General features: G+C 56.8%; 2 protein-coding genes across 3 annotated transcripts; both read left to right on the top strand.

Moving 5' to 3' along the window:
- The first annotated feature begins 395 nt into the window (after window positions 1-395).
- Window positions 396-4,943, top strand: LOC146751029 (RAC-beta serine/threonine-protein kinase A-like). 2 transcript variants are annotated; one of them, XM_085535764.1, is made up of 5 exons: window positions 455-666; window positions 2,041-2,126; window positions 3,577-3,680; window position 3,731; window positions 3,773-3,985. In XM_085535764.1, exons 1-5 carry the CDS (start codon window positions 509-511, stop codon window positions 3,850-3,852), a joined length of 429 nt encoding a protein of 142 aa, XP_085391890.1. In that variant the 5' UTR covers window positions 455-508; the 3' UTR covers window positions 3,853-3,985. The 2 variants fall into 2 exon arrangements, with proteins under 2 accessions (XP_085391889.1, XP_085391890.1); XM_085535763.1 differs by lacking the exon at window position 3,731 and having other exon boundaries at window positions 396-666; window positions 3,773-4,943.
- An 836-nt stretch (window positions 4,944-5,779) lies between these two features.
- LOC107307294 (26S proteasome non-ATPase regulatory subunit 8-like) lies at window positions 5,780-23,258 on the top strand. The gene is made up of 7 exons (XM_085535768.1): window positions 5,780-5,936; window positions 6,587-6,659; window positions 7,943-8,045; window positions 15,145-15,310; window positions 18,693-18,793; window positions 20,884-20,995; window positions 22,464-23,258. Exons 1-7 carry the CDS (start codon window positions 5,799-5,801, stop codon window positions 23,256-23,258), a joined length of 1,488 nt encoding a protein of 495 aa, XP_085391894.1. The 5' UTR covers window positions 5,780-5,798.
- The last annotated feature ends 73 nt before the right edge of the window (window positions 23,259-23,331 follow it).

Raw genomic sequence — 23,331 nt, 5'->3', positions numbered from 1 at the left:
TCATTAGGGTTCCTCATTGAAGGTCCTCATTGGGGTCCCCCATTGGTTGTCCCCATTAGGGGTCCCCATTGGGTGTCCCTATTAGGGGTCCCCATGGGGGGTCCTCATTAGGGGTCCCCATTGGGTGTCCCTATTAGGGGTCCTCATTGGGGGTCCTCATTAGGGGTCTCCATTGGGTGTCATGATTGGGTGTCCATATTAGGGGTCCTCATTGGGGGCCATCATTGGGGTCCCCCATTGGGTGTCCCATTAGGGGTCCCCATTGGGGGTCCTCATTAGGGGTTCTCATTGAGGGTCCCCATTGGGTGTCCTATTAGGGGTCCTCATTGACCCCTATTAGGGTTCCTCATTGAAGGTCCTTATTGGGGTCCTCATTGGGGTTCCCATTGGTTGCCCCCATTGGGTTGCCCCCATTGGTTGCCCCCATTCTGTGTCCCCCTCCCCTTTATAGGTGCTGGAGGACAACGACTACGGCCGGGCCGTGGACTGGTGGGGGCTGGGGGTGGTGATGTACGAGATGATGTGCGGCCGTTTGCCCTTCTACAACCAGGACCACGAGCGGCTCTTTGAGCTCATCCTCATGGAGGAGATTCGCTTCCCCCGCACCCTCAGCCCCGAGGCCAAAGCTCTGCTGGCCGGCCTGCTCAAAAAGGACCCCAAGCAGAGGTAATGGGGGGGGCTGGGGGCTTATAGAGCGGGTTGGGGGGTCTGGGGGCTCCTATGGGGGGTCTGGGGGCTCCTATGGGGGTTTGAGGGGCTTCCATGGGGGTTTGGGGGGATCTGGGGGCTCCTATGGGGGTCTGGGGGCTCCTATGGGGGGGCTGGGGCTTCTATGGGGGTTAGGGGGGTCTGGGGGCTCCTATAGGGGGCCTGGGGCTTCTATGGGGGTTTGGGGGGGTCTGGGGGCTCCTATGGGGGGTCTGGGGCTTCTATGGGGGGTTTGGGGGGGTCTGGGGGCTTCTATGGGGGTTTGAGGGGCTTCTATGGGGGGGCTGGGGGGGGTCTGGGGGCTCCTATGGGGGGTCTGGGGGCTCCTATGGGGGGTCTGGGGGCTCCTATAGGGGGTCTGGGGGCTTCCATGGGGGTATAAAGCTCTGCTGGCCGGCCTGCTCAAAAGGACCCCAAGCAGAGGTAATGGGGGGGGCTGGGGGCTTCTATGGGGGGTCTGGGGGCTCCTATGGGGGGCTGGGGGCTTATAGAGCGGCTTGGGGGGGTCTGGGGGCTCCTATGGGGGTTTGAGGGGCTTCCCATGGGGTTTGGGGGGGTCTGGGGGCTCCTATGGGGGGTCTGGGGGCTTCTATGGGGGGTTAGGGGGGGTCTGGGGGCTCCTATGGGGGGGCTGGGGGCTCCTATGGGGGTCTGGGGGCTTCTATGTGGGGGTTAGGGGGGGTCTGGGGGCTCCTATGGGGGGTCTGGGGGCTTCCATGGGGGGTCTGGGGGCTTCCATGGGGGTTTGAGGGGCTTCCATGGGGGTTTGGGGGGGTCTGGGGGCTTCTATGGGGGTCTGGGGGCTTCCATGGGGGTTTGAGGGGCTTCCATGGGGGTTTGGGGGGGTCTGGGGGCTCCTATGGGGGGTCTGGGGGCTCCTGTGGGGGGTCTGGGGGCTCCTATGGGGGGTCTGGGGGCTTCTATGGGGGTTTGAGGGGCTTCCATGGGGGTTTGGGGGGGTCTGGGGGCTCCTATGGGGGGTCTGGGGGCTTCTATGGGGGGTCTGGGGGCTCCCATGGGGGGTTGGGGGCTTTGGGGGCTTCCATGGGGGTTTGGGGGGGTCTGGGGGCTTCTATGGGGAGTTTGGGGGCTTCTATGGGGGTTTGGGGGGTCTGGGGGCTCCTATGGGGGGTCTGGGGGCTCCTATAGGGGGCCTGGGGACTTCCATGGGGGTTTGGGGGGTCTGGGGGCTCCTATGGGGGGTCTGGGGACTTCCATGGGGGTCTGGGGGCTTCCATGGGGAGGTTGTGGGGTGCCGCTATGGGGTGACGCTATGGGGCGATGTTATGGGGCGCTATGGGGTGACGCTGTGGGGCGCTGTGTGCCCCCCAGGTTGGGCGGTGGCCCCACGGACGCTCAGGAGGTGATGGAGCATCGATTCTTCGCCTCCATCAACTGGCAGGACGTGCTGCAGAGGAGGTGGGGGGGGGTTGTGTTGTTGTGTTGTTGTTGTTGTTGTTGTGTTGTTATATTGTGTTGTTGTGCTGTTGTGTTATATTGTGTTGTGTTGTTACATTGTGTTGTGCTGTTGTGTTGTTGTGTAGTTGTGTTGTTGTGTCATATTGTGTTGTTATATTGTGTTGTGCTGTTGTGTTGTGTTGTGGTGTTGTTGTGTCATATTGTGTTGTTGTGTTATATTGTGTTGTTGTTGTGTTGTGTTGTGTTATATTGTTGTGTTGTTGTGCTGTTGTGTTTGTTGTGTTGTTGTGTAGTTGTGTTGTTGTTTTGTTGTTGTGCTGTTGTGTTGTGCGTTGTTATATTGTGTTGTGTTTGTTGCATTATGTTGTGTTGTGTTATGTTGTGTCATATTGTGTTGTGTTGTTGTGCTGTTGTGTTTGTTGTTGTGTTATATTGTGTTGTGTTGTATATTTGTGTTGTGTTGTTACATTGTGTTATGTTATATTGTGTTGTTGTGCTGTTGTGTTATATTGTGTTGTGTTGTTACATTGTGTTGTGTCATATTGTGTTGTTGTGTTGTTATATTGTGTTGTGCTGTTGTGTTGTTGTGTAGTTGTGTTGTTGTGTCATATTGTGTTGTTGTGTTATATTGTGTTGTGTTGTTACATTGTGTTGTGGTGTTGTTGTGTTGTGGTATTGTGTTGAGTTTGTTGCATTATGTTGTGTTTGTTGTGTTGTGTTATATTGTGTTGTGTTGTTATATTGTGTTGTTGTGTTGTTTGTTGTGTTGTGTTGTTATATTGTTGTGTTGTGCTGTTGTGTTGTTGTGTTTGTTGTTGTGTTATATTGTGTTGTGTGTTGTGGTGTGGTGTTGTTGTGTTGTGCATGTTGTTGTGTTGTGTTATATTGTGTTGTTGTGTAGTTGTGTTGTTGTGTTTGTTGTTGTGCTGTTGTGTTTGTTGTGTTGTTGTGTTGTTATATTGTGTTGTGTTTGTTGCATTATGTTGTGTTGTGTTATGTTGTGTCATATTGTGTTGTGTTGTTGTGCTGTTGTGTTTGTTGTTGTGTTATATTGTGTTATGTTGTTACATTGTGTTGTTGTGCTGTTGTGTTATATTGTGTTGTTGTATTGTTACATTGTGTGTTGTATTGTTACATTGTGTTGTTGTGTTGTTATATTGTTGTGTTGTGTTGTTGCATTGTTATATTAAGTTGTTGTGTTGTTACATTGTGTTGTTGTGTTGTTGCGTTGTTATATTGTGCTGTTATGTTGTTACATTGTGTTGTGTGTGTTGTGTTGTGTTGTTGTTACATTGTGTTGTTGTTACATTGTGTTGTTGTTACATTGTGTTGTTGTTACATTGTGTTGTTGTTACATTGTGTTGTTGTGTTACATTGTGGTGTTGTGTTACATTGTGGTGTTGTTACATTGTGTTGTTGTGTTGTTAAATTGTGTTACATTTGTGTTACAGCTGCAGCCCCCGTTCCGGCCCCAGGTGACGTCAGAGATCGACACTCGTTACTTCGACGACGAGTTCACGGCTCAGTCCATCACCATCACCCCCCCGACCGCTGTACGTCACCCCCCCCCCAGCCCCACAGCGCCCCCCCCCAGCCCCATAAGTGTGGGGCACTGGGAGGACTCATGTTTGTGCCCCCCCCACAGATGACAACATGGACGCCCTGGATGGGGATCAGCGCACACACTTCCCCCAGTTCTCCTACTCTGCCAGCATCCGGGAGTGAAACCCCACAGCTATGGGGCTGCCCCACATCTATGGGGCTGAGCCACGTCAATGGGGCTGCCCCACATCTATGGGGACTGACCCACATCTATGGGCTGCTCCACATCGAGGGACTGACCCACATCTATGGGGCTGACCCACGTCTATGGGGCTGAGCCACATCAAGGGACTGACCCACGTCTATAGGGCTGCCCCACATCTATGGGGCTGCCCCACATCGAGGAGACTGACTCGCATCTATGGGGCTGACCCACGTCTATGGGGCTGAGCCACATCAAGGGACTGACCCACATCTATAGGGCTGCCCCACATCTATGGGGCTGAGCCACATCTATGTGGACTGATCAATACGGAGGGGTCTGCCCCACATCTATGGGGCTGAGCCCATCTGTGGGGCTGCCCCACATCGAGGAGACAGACTCGCATCTATGGGGCTGACCCACGTCTATGTGGACTGATCAATACAGAGGGGTCTGCCCCACATCTATGGGGACTGAGCCACATCTGTGGGCTGCCCCACATCTATATGGACTGATGAACATGGAGGGGTCAGCCCCACATCTATGGGGACTGATCCGCAATAAGGGCACTGCCCCACATCTATAGGAGCTGCCCTAAATCGAGGGGCCTGCCCCACATCTATGGGGGCTGCCCCATATTGAGGGGTCAGCCCCACATCTATGGGGTCAGCCCCACATTTGGGCCACCTGCCCCACATCTATGGGGTCCCATCCCCCCTGGCTGGGCTCTGCCCCACAACTAATGGGGATCTGCCCCACATCTATGGGGCTCCCCCCCCCCCCCATTCTTTGCTCAATCGGGCCTTGCTTTCAAATTGCCTTTTTTCGTCCTTTTTAACCCCAAAACACCCCCCCCCCCCCATAATATGAATAGCGCCCATTGCCTTAATGGGGGGTGGGGGAGGGGCGGGGCCTCCATTGCCGGCAATGGAGGGGGGGGGGGCAGTGGGGAGGGGGCGGATCCCTACGTCACTTCCGGCGGCGCTGATTGGATGGAGGGGTTTAAGGGAGGGGAGGGGGGAGTTTCCGGTTGACGGTACGGAGCAATAAAAAGGGATTTTTTTTGTTGCTTCTTTGGGGCTTTTTGGGATTTTTTGGGTTTTTTTGAGGTTTTTTATGGGAGAGGCGGCTTTGGGGTCTTCCGTGACGTCATTATCACCCTCCTTTGCGTCACTTCCGGCTCATATCGTCACTTCCGGCTCATATTGATGACGTAACAACGGCCCGCGGTCTCCGCGCACGCTTTCGCGGCGTTTCCCATGGCAACGCCGCTGCCGTAAAGCGCGGCCGTGTCGCGCTGACAAGCCGTGACTTGCTCTTCCCTGAGCGCCGTTGCCATGGCGTTGCCACGGCCGTTAAGCGCGTCGTCAGTGTCGCGAAGCAGCATTGTTGCTATGGCGACATAGACGGCCGTAAAGCGCGTCGCCGCCATCGCTTGACGGCAATATCGCTGTGTGGTTACTGTGGCGACAGAGGCGGCCGTAAAGCGCGTCGTCTGCGTCGCGAAGCGGCATTGTTGCTATGACGACAGAGGGCAGCCGTAAAGCGCCTCGTCTTCCTCTCATGGCGGCAGCATCGCAGTGTGGTTGCTATAGCGACAGGCGGCCGTAAAGCGCTCTGCCGTATCGCTTGACGGCAGCGTCGCGAAGGGGCGCCGTTGCCATGGCGACAGAGGCGGCCGAAAAGCGCGTCATCTGCGTCGCGAAGCGGCATCGTTGCTATGACGACACAGGGCGGCCGTAAAGTGCGCCGCCGTATCGCTTGACGGCAATATCGCTGTGTGGTAGCTATGGCGACAGAGGCGGCCGTAAAGCGCGTCATCTGCGTCGCGAAGCAGCATTGTTGCTATAACGACACAGGGCGGCCGTAAAGCGCGCCGCCGCCCTCGCTTGACGGCAGCGTCGCGAAGCGGCGCAGACTCACGGTGATGGCGGCGGTGCTGAACGGGGCGGATGGCGGCGGGGGGCTGCGGGCCGCGGCCGGGATGTACGAGCAGCTTAAAGGGGAATGGGCCCGGAAGAGCCCGAACCTCAACAAGTGCGGGGAGGCCTTGGGCCGGCTCAAGGTGAGCGGGACCGGAACGGAAATCAACGGGGACTCAACCGGGACGGGGCCTAGTGGGGGCCTAGTTCGGGCCTAGTTCGGGGCCTAGTTGGGGCCTAGTTCGAGGCCTAGTTCGGGCCTAGTTTGAGGCCTACTTGGGGCCTAGTTCGAGGCCTACTTGGGGCCTAGTTTGGGGCCTAGTTCGAGGCCTACTTGGGGCCTAGTTTGGGGCCTAGTTCGAGGCCTACTTGGGGCCTAGTTTGGGCCTAGTTCGGGGCCTTCTTGGGGCCTAGTTCGGGCCAGTTTGAGGCCTGTAGGCCTCTATTGGGGTCCCTGGGCCTTTAGTGGGGCCTATGGGCCTTATATGGGGTCTCTAGGCCTTTACTGGGGTTACTTTTGGGGTCCCTGGGCCTTTCTAGGGGTGTCTAGGCCTCCCTTTGGGGCCTATGGGCCGTATTTGGGGTCCCTAGGCCTTGTTTTGGGGGGGTCTCTGAGCCTTTATTGGGATCCCTAGGCTTTCAATTGGGGTCCGTGGGCCTTTATAGGGGTTTCTATAGGGGTTTCTAGGCCTTTATTGGGTCCTGGGCCTATTTGGGGTCCCTAATGCTGGGGGGGGGGGGGGGTGCTGCTGTGCTAATTAAGGCCGCTGTTAATGAGGTTAATTAATTACAGCTGGCGCTGCTGGATCTGAACTTCCTGCCCACAGGAGGAACTGAGCTCACCAAACAGCAGCTGGTGTTGGCCAGTGGGTCTGGGGGGGATATGGGGGGATATGGGGGGAGATATGGGGTGTGGGGGGGGGATATGAGGGGATATATGGGGTCATATGGGGGGGATGTGGGGGGATATGGGGTGTGGGGGGGTCTGTGGGGGGGATATGGGGGGAGATATGGGCTGTGGGGGGAGATATGGGGGGGATATGGGGTTTGGGGGGGGATATGGGGGGAGATATGGGGATATGGGGGGGGATATAAGGTCTGTGGGGGGATATGGGGGGGGATATGGGGTTTGTGGGGGGAGATATGGGGGGATATGGGGTGTGGGGGGGGATATGGGGGGAGATATGGAGATATGGGGTGTGGGGGGGGATATGGGGGGAGATATGGGGATATGGGGGGGGATATAAGGTCTGTGGGGGGATATGGGGGGAGATATGGGGGAATATGGGGTTTGGGGGGGGATATGGGGATATGGGGGGGGATATAAGGTCTGTGGGGGGATATGGGGGGAGATATGGGGTCTGTGGGGGAGATATGGGGTTTGGGGGGGGAATATAGGGAGGATATGGGGATATGGGGGGGGGATATAAGGTCTGTGGGGGGATATGTGGGGGATATGGGGTTTGTGGGGGGAGATATGGGGGGATATGGGGTGTGGGGGGAGATATGGGGGGATATGGGGTTTGGGGGGGATATGAGGGGAGATACGGGGATATGGGGGGGATATGGGAGGGATAGGGTGTTTGGGGGGGGATATGGGGTCATATGGGGGGAGATATGGGCTGTGGGGGGAGATATGGGGGGGATATGGGGTTTGGGGGGGATATGGGGTTTGGGGGGGATATGGGGGGAGATACGGGGATATGGGGGGGATATGGGAGGGATAGGGTGTTTGGGGGGGGATATGGGGGAGATATGGGGTGTGTGGGGGGGATATGGGGGAGATATGGCGTCATATGGGGGGAGATATGGGGGGATATGGGGGGGGATATGGGGTCTGTGGGGGGAGATATGGGGGGATTATGGGGTGTGGGGGGGGGATATGAGGGGATATGGGGTGTGGGGGGGGATGTGGGGGGTATATGGGGGGAGATATGGGGAGGATATGGGGTTTGTGGTGGGGTATGAGGGGAAATATGGGGTTTGTGGGGGGATATGGGGTGTGGGGGGGGATATGGGGGGAGATATGGGGTTATGGGGCCATATGGGGTTATGGGGCTGTGGGTTTATGGGGCCATGGGGTTATGGGGCCATATGGGGTTATGGGGCCATATGGGGTTGTGGGGTTTATGGGGTGCTGTTCCCATAGGGGACATCCTGGAGATCGGGGCGCAGTGGAGCATCCTAAAGAAGGACATCCCGTCCTTCGAGCGCTACATGGCCCAGCTCAAGTGCTACTACTTCGACTACAAGTCAGTGGGGCCTATAGGGTCATATAGGGGTCCTATAGGGGGTGTGGGTCCCATAGGGGTCCTATAGGGGGTGTGGGGTCCCATAGGGGTCCTATAATGGGTGTGGGTCCCATAGTGGGTGTGGGGTCCCGTAGGGGTCCTATAGGGATCCCATAGTGGGTGTGGGGTCCCATAGGGGTCCCATAGTAAGTGTGGGGTCCCATAGGGGTCCTATAGGGGGTGTGGGGTCCCATAGGGGTCCTATAGGGATCCCATAGTGGGTTTGGGGTCCCATAGGGGTCCCATACTGGGTGTAGGGTCCTATAGGGGTCCTATAAGGGTCCCATAGAGGGTGTGGGGTCCCATAGGGATCCCATAGTGGGTGTAGGGTCCTATAGGGGTCCTATAAGGGTCCCATAGAGGGTGTGGGGTCCCATAAGGGTCCTATAGGGATCCCATACTGGGTGTGGGGCCCCATAGGGGTCCCATAGTGGGTGTGGGGTCCCGTAGGGGTCCTCTACTGGGTGTGGGGTCCCATAGGGGTCCCATAAGGGTCCTATAGGGATCCCATAGAGGGTGTGGGATCCCATAGGGGTCCTATAGGGGGTGTGGGGTCCCATAGGGGTCCTATAAGGGTCCCATAGTGGGTGTGGGGTCCCATAGGGGTCCTATAAGGATCCCATACTGGGTGTGGGGTCCCATAGGGGTTCCATACTGGGTGTGGGGTCCCATAGGGGTCCCATAGTGGGTGTGGGGTCCCATAGGGGTCCTATAGGGGTCCCATAGAGGGTGTGGGGTCCCATAGTGGGTGTGGGGTCCCATAAGGGTCCTATAAGGGTCCCATAGAGGGTGTGGGGTCCCATAAGGGTCCTATAGGGATCCCATACTGGGTGTGGGGTCCCATAGGGGTCCCATAGTGGGTGTGGGGTCCCATAGGGGTCTTATAGGGGGTGTAGGGTCCCATAGGGGTCACATAAGAGCCCCATAGTGGTTGTGGGTCCCATAGGGATCCTATAGTGGTCCCATAGGGGGTGTGGGGTCCCGTAGGGGTCCTATAGGGATCCCATAGTGGGTGTGGGGTCCCATAGGGGTCCCATAGTAAGTGTGGGGTCCCATAGGGGTCCCATAGTGGGTGTGGGGTCCCATAGGGGTCCTATAGGGGGTGTGGGGTCCCTTAGGGGTCCTATAGGGGGTGTGGGGTCCCATAGGGGTCCTATAGGGATCCCATAGTGGGTGTGGGGTCCCATAGGGGTCCTATAGAGGGTGTGGGGTCCCATAGAAATCCTATTAGGAGTCCCATAGGGGTCCTATAGGGGGTGTGGGGTCTCATAGGGGTCCTATAGGGATCCCATAGTGGGTGTGGGGTCCCATAGGGGCCCCATAGTGGGTGTGGGATCCCATAGGGGTCCCATAGAGGGTGTGGGGTCCCATAGGGGTCCTATAGGGGGTGTGGGGTCCCTTAGGGGTCCCATAGGGGTCCTATAGGGATCCCATAGAGGGTGTGGGGTCCCATAGGGGTCCTATAAGGGTCCCATAGAAGGTGTGGGGTCCCATAGGGGTACTATAGGGGGTGTGGTTCTCATAGGGGTCCCATAGTGGGTGTGGGGCCCCATAGGGGTCCTATAGCGGTCTCATAGGGGGTGTGGGGTCCCTTAGGGGTCCCATAGTGGGTGTGGGGTCCCATAAGGGTCCTATAGGGGTCCCATAGTGGGTGTGGGATCCCATAGGGGTCCTATAAGGGTCCCATAGGGGGTGTGGGGTCCCATAGGGGGTGTGGGGTCCCATAAGGGTCCTATAGGGATCCCATACTGGGTGTGGGGCCCCATAGGGGTCCTATAGGGATCCCATAGAGGGTGTAGGGTCCTATAGGGGTCCTATAGGGATCCCATAGAGGGTGTGGGATCCCATAGGGGTCCTATAGGGGGTGTGGGATCCCATAGGGGTCCTATAAGGGTCCCATAGAAGGTGTGGGGTCCCATAGGGGTCCTATAGGGGGTGTGGTTCTCATAGGGATCCCATAGGGGTCCCATAGTGGGTGTGGGATCCCATAGGGGGTGTGGGGTCCCATAGGCGTCCTATAGGGATCCCATAGTGGTTGTGGGTCCCATAGGGATCCTATAGTGGGTGTGGGGTCCCTTAGGGGTCCTATAGGGGTCCGATATGGGCCCCATAGTGGCTGTGGTTCTCATAGGGATCCCATAGGAGTCCTATAGTGGGTGTGGGGTCCTATAGGGGTCCTATAGGGATCCCATAGAGGGTGTGGGGTCCCGTAGGGGTCCCATAGAGGGTGTGGGGTCTCATAGGGGTCCCATAGAGGGTGTGGGGTCTCATAGGGGTCCTATAGGGATCCCATAGTGGGTGTGGGGTCCTATAGGGATCCCATAGTGGGTGTGGGGTCCCATAGGGGTCCTATAGGGGGTGTGGGGTCCCATAGGGGTCCTATAGGGATCCCATATGTGGGTGTGGATCCCATAGCGGTCCCATAGTGGGTGTGGGGTCCCGTAGGGGTCTCATAGTAAGTGTGGGGTCCCATAGGGGTCCTATAGGGGGTGTGGGGTCCCATAGGGGTCCTATAGGGATCCCATAGTGGGTGTGGGGTCCCATAGGGGTCCCATAGTAAGTGTGGGGTCCCATAGGGGTCCTATAGGGGGTGTGGGGTCCCATAGGGGTCCTATAGGGGGTGTAGGGTCCCATAGGGGTCACATAAGAGCCCCATAGTGGTTGTGGGTCCCATAGGGATCCTATAGCGCGGTCCCATAGGGGGTGTGGGGTCCCTTAGGGGTCCCATAGGGGTCCTATAGGGGTCCCATAGTGGGTGTGGGGTCCCTTAGGGGTCCTATAAGGGTCCCATAGAGGGTGTGGGATCCCATAGGGGTCCTATAAGGGTCCCATAGTGGGTGTGGGGTCCCATAGGGGTCCTATAGGGATCCCATAGTAGGTGTAGGGTCCCATAGGGGTCCCATATGGGTTCTATAGGGATCCCATAGTGGGTGTGGGGTCCCATAGAAATCCTATTAGGGGTCCCATAGAGGGTGTGGGGTCCCATAGGGGTCCTATAGGGGGTGTGGGGTCCCTTAGGGGTCCCATAGGGGTCCTATAGGGATCCCATAGAGGGTGTGGGGTCCCATAGGGGTCCTATAAGGGTCCCATAGAAGGTGTGGGGTCCCATAGGGGTCCTATAGGGGGTGTGGTTCTCATAGGGGTCCCATAGTGGGTGTGGGGCCCCATAGGGGTCCTATAGCGGTCCCATAGGGGGTGTGGGGTCCCTTAGGGGTCCCATAGTGGGTGTGGGGTCCCATAAGGGTCCTATAGGGGTCCCATAGTGGGTGTGGGATCCCATAGGGGTCCTATAAGGGTCCCATAGGGGGTGTGGGGTCCCATAGGGGGTGTGGGGTCCCATAAGGGTCCTATAGGGATCCCATACTGGGTGTGGGGCCCCATAGGGGTCCTATAGGGATCCCATAGAGGGTGTAGGGTCCTATAGGGGTCCTATAGGGATCCCATAGAGGGTGTGGGATCCCATAGGGGTCCTATAGGGGGTGTGGGATCCCATAGGGGTCCTATAAGGGTCCCATAGAAGGTGTGGGGTCCCATAGGGGTCCTATAGGGGGTGTGGTTCTCATAGGGATCCCATAGGGGTCCCATAGTGGGTGTGGGATCCCATAGGGGGTGTGGGGTCCCATAGGCGTCCTATAGGGATCCCATAGTGGTTGTGGGTCCCATAGGGATCCTATAGTGGGTGTGGGGTCCCTTAGGGGTCCTATAGGGGTCCGATATGGGCCCCATAGTGGCTGTGGTTCTCATAGGGATCCCATAGGAGTCCTATAGTGGGTGTGGGGTCCTATAGGGGTCCTATAGGGATCCCATAGAGGGTGTGGGATCCCGTAGGGGTCCTATAGGGGGTGTGGGGTCTCATAGGGGTCCTATAAGGGTCCCATAGAGGGTGTGGGATCCCATAGGGGTCCTATAAGGGTCCCATAGTGGGTGTGGGGTCCCATAGGGGTCCTATAGGGATCCCATAGTAGGTGTAGGGTCCCATAGGGGTCCCATATGGGTTCTATAGGGATCCCATAGTGGGTGTGGGGTCCCATAGAAATCCTATTAGGGGTCCCATAGAGGGTGTGGGGTCCCATAGGGGTCCTATAGGGGGTGTGGGGTCTCATAGGGGTCCTATAGGGATCCCATAGTAGGTGTAGGGTCCCATAGGGGTCCCATATGGGTTCTATAGGGATCCCATAGAGGGTGTGGGGGCCCATAGGGGTCCTATAGGGATCCCATAGTGGGTGTGGGGTCCCATAGGGGTCCCATAGTAAGTGTGGGGTCCCATAGGGGTCCTATAGGGGGTGTAGGGTCCCATAGGGGTCACATAAGAGCCCCATAGTGGTTGTGGGTCCCATAGGGATCCTATAGCGGTCCCATAGGGGGTGTGGGGTCCCATAGAGGTCCCATAGTGGGTGTGGGGTCCCATAGGGGTCCTATAGGGATCCCATAGTGGGTTTGGGGTCCCATAGGGATCCCATAGTGGGTGTAGGGTCCTATAGGGGTCCTATAAGGGTCCCATAGAGGGTGTGGGGTCCCATAAGGGTCCCATAGAGGGTGTGGGGTCCCATAAGGGTCCTATAGGGATCCCATAGTGGGTGTGGGGTCCCATAGGGGTCCCATAAGGGTCCTATAGGGGTCCCATAGTAAGTGTGGGGTCCCATAGGGGTCCTATAGGGGGTGTAGGGTCCTATAGGGGTCCTATAGGGATCCCATAGTGGGTGTGGGGTCCCATAGGGATCCCATAGTGGGTGTGGGGTCCCATAGGGGTCCTATAGGGGGTGTAGGGTCCCATAGGGGTCACATAGGAGCCCCATAGTGGTTGTGGGTCCCATAGGGATCCTATAGCGGTCCCATAGGGGGTGTGGGGTCCCATAAGGGTCCTATAGGGATCCCATAGAGGGTGTGGGGTCCCATAGGGGTCCCATAGAGGGTGTGGGGTCTCATAGGGGTCCTATAGGGATCCCATAGTGGGTGTAGGGTCCTATAGGGGTCCTATAAGGGTCCCATAGAGGGTGTGGGGTCCCATAAGGGTCCTATAGGGATCCCATACTGGGCGTGGGGTCCCATAGGGGTCATATAGAGGGTGTGGGATCCCATAGGGGTCCTATAGGGATCCCATAGTGGGTGTGGGTCCCATAGGGGTCCTATAATGGGTGTGGATCCCATAGCGGTCCCATAGGGGGTGTGGGGTCCCATAGGGGTCCTATAGGGGGTGTGGGGTCCCATAGGGGTCCTATAGGGGGTGTAGGGTCCCATAGGGGTCACATAGGAGCCCCATAGTGGTTGTGGGTCCCATAGGGATCCTATAGCGGTCCCATAGGGGGTGTGGGGTCCCTTAGGGGTCCCATAGTGGGTGTGGGGTCCCATAGGGGTCCTATAGGGGCTGTGGGGTCCCATAGGGGTCCTATAGGGATCCCATAGTGGGTGTGGGGTCCCATAGGGGTCCCATAGTAAGTGTGGGGTCCCATAGGGGCCCCATAGTGGGTGTAGGGTCCCATAGGGGTCCTATAGGTATCCCATAGTGGGTGTGGGGTCCCATAGGGGTCCCATAAGGGTCCTATAGGGGTCCCATAGTAAGTGTGGGGTCCCATAGGGGTCCTATAGGGGGTGTGGGGTCCCTTAGGGGTCCTATAGGGGTCCCATAGTAAGTGTGGGGTCCCATAGGGGTCCTATAGGGATCCCATAGTGGGTGTGGGGTCCCATAGGGGTCCCATAAGGGTCCTATAGGGGTCCCATAGTAAGTGTGGGGTCTCATAGGGGTCCTATAGGGATCCCATAGTGGGTGTGGGGTCCCATAGGGGTCCTATAGGGATCCCATAGCGGCTGTAGTTCCCTTAGGTGCCCATAGGTGGCGCTGGTGTCCCATAGAGCTTCCGGTCCTTTAAGGGGAGGCACTTCCGGTCTCTGCACTTCCGGCCCGTCCCTTATTATTGTCCCCCTAGGGAAGAACTTCCGGTCTCGGCACTCCCGGTCCGTGCCTTATTATTGTCCCCCCCAGGGAAGCACTTCCGGTCTCGGCACTTCCGGTCCGTCCCTTATTATTGTCCCCCAGGGAAGAACTTCCGGTCTCGGCACTTCCGGTCCGATTCCTATTATTGTCCCCCTAGTGAAGAACTTCCGGTCCGTGCCTTCTTATTGTCCCCTAGGGAAGAACTTCCGGTCTCGGCACTTCCGGCCCGTCCCTTATTATTGTCCCCCTAGGGAAGAATTTCCGGTCTCGGCACTTCCTGTCCGTCCCTTATTATTGTCCCCCCAGTGAGGAACTTCCGGTCTCGTCACTTCCGGCCCGTTCCTTATTATTGTCCCCCCAGTGATGAACTTCCGGTCCGTTCCTCATTGTTGTCCCCCTAGGGAAGAACTTCCGGTCAGTTCCTTATTGTTGTCCCCCCAGTGAGGAACTTCCGGTCTCGTCACTTCCGGCCCGTACCTTATTATTGTCCCCCCAGTGAGGAACTTCCGGTCTCGGCACTTCCCGTCCTGTCCTTATTATTGTCCCCCTAGGGAAGAACTTCCGGACTCGTCACTTCCGGCCCGTCCCTTATTATTGTCCCCCTAGTGAAGAACTTCCGGTCCGTGCCTTATTGTCCCCCTAGGGAAGCACTTCCGGTCTTGTTACTTCCGGCCCGTCCCTTATTATTGTCCCCCTAGTGAAGAACTTCCGGTCCGTTCCTCATTGTTGTCCCCCTAGGGAAGAACTTCCGGTCCGTTCCTCATTATTGTCCCCCAGGGAATAACTTCCGGTCTCGGCACTTCCGGCCCGTCCCTTATTAATGTCCCCCTAGGGAAAAACTTCCGGTCCCGTCACTTCCGGCCGTTCCCTTATTATTGTCCCCCAGGGAATAACTTCCGGTCTCGGCACTTCCGGCCCGTGCCTTATTATTGTCCCCCTAGTGAAGAACTTCCGGTCCGTTCCTTATTATTGTCCCCCTAGTGAAGAACTTCCGGTCCGTGCCTTATTGTTCCCTTAGGGAAGCACTTCCGGTCTCGTCACTTCCGGTCCGTTCCCTTATTATTGTCCCCTAGGGAAGAACTTCCGGTCTCGTCACTTCCGGTCCGTCCCTTATTATTGTCCCCCCAGGGATGAACTCCCGGACTCCGCGTTCCGGCACCAGCTGTTGGGTCTGAACCTGCTGTTCCTGTTGTCCCAGAACCGAGTGGCCGAATTTCACACGGAACTTGAACGACTTCCGGCCCGGGACATTCAGACCAACGTCTACATCCGGCATCCGGTGTCACTCGAGCAGGTGAGGGGGGAGGGACTTCCGGTTTGAGGGGCACTTCCGGTGTGAGTATGTGTGGAGGACTTCCGGTTTGTGGGCACTTCCGGTGTGAGTATGTGTGGAGGACTTCCGGTTTGTGGGCACTTCCGGTGTGAGTATGTGTGGAGGACTTCCGGTGTCTGGGGGGGGGGGGGGGGGGGGAGTTAATTGGGGTTATATGGGATTATAGGGTTATAGGGCTGGTTATGGGGCTGGCTATGGGGTTATGGGGCTGGTTATGGGGCTGGCTATGGGGTTATGGGGCTGGTTATGGGGCTGGCTATGGGGCTGGTTATGGGGTTATAGGGCTATGGGGCTGGTTATGGGGCTGGCTATGGGGCTATAGGGCTGGTTATGGGGCTGGTTATGGGGCTATAGGGCTGGTTATGGGGCTGGCTATGGGGCTATAGGGCTGGTTATGGGGCTGGCTATGGGGCTATAGGGCTGGTTATGGGGCTGGCTATGGGGCTATATGGCTGGTTATGGGGCTGGTTATGGGGCTATAGGGCTGGTTATGGGGCTGGCTATGGGGCTATAGGGCTGGTTATGGGGCTGGCTATGGGGCTATAGGGCTGGTTATGGGGCTGGCTATGGGGCTATAGGGCTGGTTATGGGGCTATAGGGCTGGCTATGGGGCTGGCTATGGGGTTATAGGGCTATAGGGCTGGTTATGGGGCTGGTTATGGGGCTATAGGGCTGGTTATGGGGCTGGCTATGGGGTTATAGGGCTGGTTGTGGGGCTGGCTATGGGGCTGGCTATGGGGCTGGTTATGGGGTTATAGGGCTGGTTATGGGGTTATAGGGCTGGTTATAGGGTTATAGGGCTGGTTATGGGGTTATAGGGCTGGTTATGGGGCTGGTTATGGGATTATAGGGCTATGGGGCTGGTTGTGGGGCTGGTTATGGGGTTATAGGGCTGGTTATGGGGCTGGCTATGGGGCTATAGGGTTATAGGGCTGGTTATGGGGCTGGCTATGGGGCTATAGGGCTGGTTATGGGGCTGGCTATGGGGTTATAGGGTTATAGGGCTGGTTATGGGGCTGGCTATGGGATTATAGGGTTATAGGGCTGGTTATGGGGCTGGTTATGGGATTATAGGGCTATGGGGTTGGTTATGGGGCTGGCTATGGGGTTATAGGGCTATGGGGCTGGTTGTAGGGCTGGCTATGGGGTAATGGGGCCGGTTATGGGGCTGGTTATGGGGTTATAGGGCTATGGGGCTGGTTATGGGGTTATAGGGCTGGTTATGGGGCTGGTTATGGGGCTGGTTATGGGGCTGGCTATGGGGTTATAGGGCTGGTTATAGGGCTGGCTATCGGGCTGGTTATGGGGCTGGCTATGGGGTTATAGGGCTGGCTATAGGGCTGGCTATGGGGCTGGTTATGGGGCTGGCTATGGGGTTATAGGGCTATGGGGCTGGTTATGGGGCTGGCTATGGGATTATAGGGCTATGGGGCTGGCTATGGGGCTGGCTATGGGGCTGGTTATGGGGTTATAGGGCTATGGGGCTGGTTATGGGGCTGGCTATGGGGTTATAGGGCTATGGGGCTGGTTATGGGGCTGGCTATGGGGTTATAGGGCTATGGGGCTGGTTATGGGGCTGGCTATGGGGTTATAGGGCTGGTTATGGGGCCGGTTATGGGGCTGGGTATGGGGTTATAGGGTTATAAGGCTGGTTATAGGGCTATGGGGCTGGTTATGGGATTATAGGGCTGGTTATGGGGCTGGTTATAGGGTTATAGGACTATAGGACTGGTTATGGGGGCTGGTTGTGGGGTTATGGGGCTGGTTATGGGGTAATGGGGCCAGTTATGGGTCTGTGGGGCTGGCTATGGGGCTGGTTATAGGGCCGGTTATGGGTCTATGGGGCTGGCTATGGGGTTATAGGGCTGGTTATGGGGCAGTGGGGCTAGTTATGGGTCTGCTTATGGGGTTATGAGGCTGGTTATGGGGTTATGGGGCTGGTTATGGGGTAATGGGGCCGGTTATGGGGCTGGTTATGGGGTTATAGGGCTATGGGGCTGGTTATGGGGCTGATTATGGGGCTGGTTATGGTGTTATGAGGATGGTTATGGGGTTATGGGGCTGGTTATGGGGTTATAGGGCTGGCTATAGGGCTGGTTATGGGGCTGGCTATGGGGTTATAGGGCTATGGGGCTGGTTATGGGGCTGGTTATGGGGTTATAGGGCTATGGGGTTGGCTATGGGGCTGGTTATGGGGCTGGTTATGGGTTATAGGGCTATGGGGCTGGTTATGGGGCTGGCTATGGGGTTATAGGGCTGGCTATAGGGCTGGTTATGGGGCTGGGTTATGGGGTTATAGGGCTATGGGGCTGGTTATGGGGCTGGCTATGGGGTTATAGGGCTGGCTATAGGGCTGGTTATGGGGCTGGTTATGGGGTTATAGGGCTATGGGGCTGGTTATGGGGCTGGTTATGGGGCTGGCTATGGGGTTATAGGGCTATGGGGCTGGTTATGGGGCTGGCTATGGGGTTATAGGGCTGGTTATGGGGTTATAGGGCTATGGGGCTGGTTATGGGGCTGGCTATGGGGTTATAGGGCTGGTTATGGGGTTATAGGGCTATGGGGCTGGTTATGGGGCTGGTTATGGGGTTATAGGGCTATGGGGCTGGTTATGGGGCTGGCTATGGGGTTATAGGGCTGGTTATGGGGCTGGTTATGGGGCTGGTTATGGGGTTATAGGGCTATGGGGCTGGTTATGGGGCTGGTTATGGGGTTATAGGGCTGGTTATGGGGCTGGCTATGGGGTTATGGGGCTGGTTATGGGGCTGGCTATGGGGCTATAGGGCTGGCTATGGGGCTGGCTATGGGGTTATAGGGCTATGGGGCTGGCTATGGGGCTGGTTATGGGGTTATAGGGCTATGGGGCTATAGGGTTATGGGGCTGGTTATGGGGCTGGTTATGGGGTTATAGGGCTGGTTGTGGGGCTGGTTGTGGGGCTGGTTATGGGTTTATAGGGCTGGTTATGGGGCTGGTTATGGGGCTGGTTATGGGGTTATAGGGCTGGTTATGGGGCTGGCTATGGGGTTATAGGGCTATGGGGCTGGCTATGGGGTTATAGGGCTATGGGGCTGGTTATGGGGTTATAGGGCTATGGGGCTGGCTATGGGGCTGGCTATGGGGCTGGCTATGGGTTATAGGGCTATGGGGCTGGCTATAGGGCTGGTTATGGGGCTGGCTATGGGGTTATAGGGCTGGCTATGGGGCTGGTTATGGGGCTGGTTATAGGGCTGGTTATGGGGTTATAGGGCTGGCTATGGGGCTGGTTATGGGGCTGGTTATGGGGTTATAGGGCTGGTTGTGGGGCTGGCTATGGGGCTAATAGTTCCCTATGGGTCCGTGCAGTACTTAATGGAGGGCAGCTACAACAAAGTGTTCCTGGCCAAAGGGAACATCCCGGCCGAGAGCTACAACTTCTTCATCGACATCCTATTGGATACCATACGGTAATTAATGCTAATTAATGCTAATTAATGCTAATTAGCTCATTAATTAACTCGTGAACCACCCCCATTGCCCCCCATTGCCCCTTATTACTCTCCATTGCCCCCCATTACCCCCATAGCCCCCCATTGTATCTCATTACTCCCCATAGCCCCCCATAGAGACCCCATATCACCCCATAGCTGCCCCATATCCCCCCATATCTCCCCATATCTGACCCATATCACCCCATAGCTGCCCCATATCCCCCCATATCACCCCATAGCTGCCCTATATCCCCCCATATCTCCCCATATCATCCCATAGCTGCCCTATATCCCCCCATATCCCCCCATATCTCTCCAGTATCCCTATATCTGCCCCATATCTCCCCATAGCTGCCCCATATCACCCCATAGCTGCCCCATAGCCCCCCATATCTGCCCCATAGCCCCCCATAGCCCCCCATATCTCCCCATATCTGCCCCATATCACCCCATAGCTGCCATATATCCCCCCATATCACCCCATAGCTGCCCCATAGCCCCCCATAGCTGCCCCATATCTCCCCATATCTCCCCATAGCTGCCCCATAGCTGCCCTATATCCCCCCATATCACCCCATAGCTGCCCCATATCCCCCCATATCACCCCATAGCTGCCCCATATCCCCCCATAGCTGCCCCATAGCTGCCATATATCCCCCCATATCACCCCATAGCTGCCCCATAGCCCCCCATAGCTGCCCCATATCTCCCCATAGCTGCCCCATACCTGCCCTATATCCCCCCATATCCCCCCATAGCTGCCCTATATCCCCCCATATCTCCCCATAGCTGCCCTCTATCCCCCCATATCTCCCCATAGCTGCCCTCTATCCCCCATATCTCCCCATAGCTGCTCTATATCCCCCCATATCACCCATAGCTGCCCCATATCCCCCCATATCACCCCATATTGCCCCATATCACCCCATAGCTGCCCCATAGCCCCCCATAGCTGCCCTATATCTCCCCATATCTCCCCATAGCTGCCCTCTATCCCCCCATATCCCCCCATAGCTGCCCCATATCCCCCCATAGCTGCCCCATATCCCCCCATATCTCCCCATAGCTGCCCTCTATCCCCCCATATCACCCCATAGCTGCCCCATATCACGCCATAGCTGCCCCATATCCCCCCATATTACCCCATAGCTGCCCTATATCCCCCCATATCTCCCCATATCTGCCCCATATCACCCCATAGCTGCCATATATCCCCCCATATCACCCCATAGCCCCCCATAGCTGCCCCATATCTCCCCATATCTCCCCATAGCTGCCCCATACCTGCCCTATATCCCCCCATATCCCCCCATAGCTGCCCTATATCCCCCCATATCTCCCCATATCACCCCATAGCTGCCCCATAGCTGCCCTATATCCCTCCATATCTCCCCATAGCTGCCCCATAGCTGCCCTATATCCCCCCATATCTCCCCATATCACCCCATAGCTGCCCCATAGCCCCCCATATCTGCCCCATAGCCCCCCATATCCCCCATATCTCCCCATATCTGCCCCATATCACCCCATAGCTGCCCTATATCTCCCCATATCTCCCCATAGCTGCCCCATATCCCCCCATATCTCCCCATATCTGCCCCGTATTGCCCCATAGCTGCCCTATATCTCCCCACATCTCCCCATATCTCCCCATATCACCCCATAGCTGCCCCATATCCCCCCATATCACCCCATAGCTGCCCCATATCCCCCCATAGCTGCCCTATATCCCCCCATAGCCCCCCATAGCTGCCCTATATCCCCCCATATCTCCCCATAGCTGCCTTCTATCCCCCCATATCACCCCATAGCTGCCCCATATCCCCCCATATCACCCCATAGCTGCCCCATATCCCCCCATATCTGCCCCATATCCCCCCATATCACCCCATAGCTGCCCCATATCCCCCCATATCACCCCATAGCTGCCCCATATCCCCCCATATCTGCCCCATATCCCCCCATATCACCCCATAGCTGCCCCATATCCCCCCATATCTGCCCCATATCCCCCCATATCACCCCATAGCTGCCCCATATCGCCCCCTTTGTGTGTCGCCCCCTAGTGACGAGATCGCGGGCTGCATGGAACGCGCCTACGAGCAGATCCAGGTGCAGGAGGCCACGAGGATCCTGTTCTTCAACAGCGCCAAGAGGATGAACGAGTACGGCAGGAAGGTCAGCCCCATAGCTGCCCCATAGCTGCCCCATAGCTGCCCCATAGCTGCCCCATAGAGACCCCATAGCTGCCCCATAGGGTTCCATTGAGATCTATTGAGATCCATTGAGTTACACTGGGACCCACTGAGTTCCATTGGGATCCATTGAGACCCATAGAGACCCCTTAGAGACCCCATAGCTGCCCCATAACTGCCCCATAGCTGCCCCATAGAGACCCCATAGGGTTCCATTGAGATCCATTGAGTTCCATTGAGATCTATTGAGACCCACTGAGTTCCATTGAGACCCATAGGGACCCCTTAGAGACCCCATAGGGACCCCTTAGAGACCCCATAGCTGCCCCATAACTGCCCCATAGCTGCCCCATAGCTGCCCCATAGGATTCCATTGAGATCCATTGAGACCCATAGGATTCCATTGAGACCCATTGAGTTCCATTGGGACCCATTGAGTTCCATTGAGATCCATTGAGTTACACTGGGACCCATTGAGTTCCATTGAGTTCCATTGGGATCCATTGAGACCCATAGAGACCCCTTAGAGACCCCATAGCTGCCCCATAACTGCCCCATAGCTGCCCCATAGAGACCCCATAGGGTTCCATTGAGTTCCATTGAGATCCATTGAGTTACATTGGGATCCATTGGGACCCATAGCTGCCCCATAGAGACCCCATAGGGACCCATTGAGTTCCACTGAGATCCATTGGGACCCATAGCTGCCCCATAGCTGCTCCATAGGGTTCCATTGGGACCCATTGAGTTCCATTGGGATCCATTGAGATCCATAGGGACCCCTTAGAGACCCCATAGCTGCCCCATAGCTGCCCCATAGCTGCCCCATAGAGACCCCATAGGGTTCCATTGAGATCCATTGAGTTCCATTGGGACCCATTGAGTTACACTGGGACCCATTGAGATCCATTGAGTTCCATTGGGATCCATTGAGACCCATAGAGACCCCTTAGAGACCCCATAGCTGCCCCATAACTGCCCCATAGCTGCCCCATAGAGACCCCATAGGGTTCCATTGGGACCCATTGAGTTCCATTGAGATCCATTGAGTTCCATTGAGATCCTTTAAGACCCATAGGGACCCCTTAGAGACCCTATAGGGACCCCTTAGAGACCCTATAGCTGCCCCATAGAGACCCCATAGGGTTCCATTGAGATCCATTGAGCTCCATTGAGACCCATAGGGTTCCATTGAGATCCATTGAGACCCATAGGGACCCCTTAGAGACCCCTTAGCTGCCCCATAACTGCCCCCATAACTGCCCCATAGCTGCCCTATAGCTGCCCCATAGAGACCCCATAGGGTTCCATTGAGACCCATTGAGTTCCATTGAGTTCCATTGAGTTCCATTGGGATCCATTGAGACCCATAGGGACCCCATAGCCGTCCCATATCTGCCCCACCCCATACCCCACCCTCACCCCATTTGTGCCCCACTTGTGCCCCACAGCGCGGTTGGATCCTGGGCCCCAACAACTGCTACAGCTTTGGGGGGCAGCAGCAAAAGGCCGAGGACGCCCCGATTCCATCCACACAATTGGCCTCGCAGGTCATCGAATACGCCCGGCAGCTCGAGATGATCGTTCTGAACTTATGGGGCAGCCCCACAACTTATGGGGCAGCCCCACAACAACCTCCCCCCGCCCCATTTCTGCCCCATAACTGCCCCATTTCTGCCCCATTTCTGCCCCACACCATACCCCAGAGCTGCCCCGCCATCCCCACCCTCCCCCCGGCCACGCTATGGGGCAGCCCCCCAACCTGCCCCACAACTTATGGGGCAGCCCCACAACAAGCTGCCCCCGCCCCATTTCTGCCCCATAACTGCCCCATTTCTGCCCCACAGCTGCCCCCCCATCCCCACCCTCCCCCCCCGCCACGCTATGGGGCAGCCCCCCAACCTGCCCCACAACTTATGGGGCAGCCCCACATCGGCCCTTTTACCCCACATCTATTGGTTTTAAGCTGTTTTAATGGGGGTTTTCCCATCTCTCCCCCCCCTGCCCCCCAACCCAATAAATGTGGGGCTGTGACCCCCAACTCTGCCCCACATCTTCCCCCCATTCCCATCCATTTGGGGCGGGGGAGGGGTGTGGTGACCCCCATATTTGTGACCCCCCCCCCCAACATCAATAAAGACACGGCTTCTCGCAGTGGGGCCCGACCCACATCTCTGCCCCATAGCGCGGCTATAGGGATATGGGGGGGTCTATGGGGCTATGGGGGTTCATGGGGGGGGCTATAGGGATATAGGGGGGTCTATGGGGGGCAATGGGGGTCCATAGGGGGGCAATAGGGATATAGGGGGATCTATGGGG

Source organism: Coturnix japonica, unplaced genomic scaffold, assembly GCF_054131305.1.
Source record: "Coturnix japonica strain WE unplaced genomic scaffold, WE-NBRP24 Scf174, whole genome shotgun sequence".
Lineage (NCBI taxonomy): Eukaryota > Metazoa > Chordata > Aves > Galliformes > Phasianidae > Coturnix > Coturnix japonica.
Note: the sequence above shows the minus strand (reverse complement) of the source record. Positions and strands in the feature narration are given on the sequence as shown.

Coding starts and splice junctions, on each gene's coding strand:
- LOC146751029 (XM_085535763.1), top strand. CDS start 509: ATGTACGAGATGATGTGCGGCCGTTTGCCCTTCTACAACCAGGACCAC. Junction 667..2,040: donor AAAAAGGACCCCAAGCAGAG/GTAATGGGGGGG, acceptor TGTGCCCCCCAG/GTTGGGCGGTGGCCCCACGG. Junction 3,681..3,772: donor CCATCACCCCCCCGACCGCT/GTACGTCACCCC, acceptor CCCCCCCCACAG/ATGACAACATGGACGCCCTG.
- LOC107307294 (XM_085535768.1), top strand. CDS start 5,799: ATGGCGGCGGTGCTGAACGGGGCGGATGGCGGCGGGGGGCTGCGGGCC. Junction 5,937..6,586: donor AGGCCTTGGGCCGGCTCAAG/GTGAGCGGGACC, acceptor AATTAATTACAG/CTGGCGCTGCTGGATCTGAA. Junction 8,046..15,144: donor TGCTACTACTTCGACTACAA/GTCAGTGGGGCC, acceptor TTGTCCCCCCAG/GGATGAACTCCCGGACTCCG.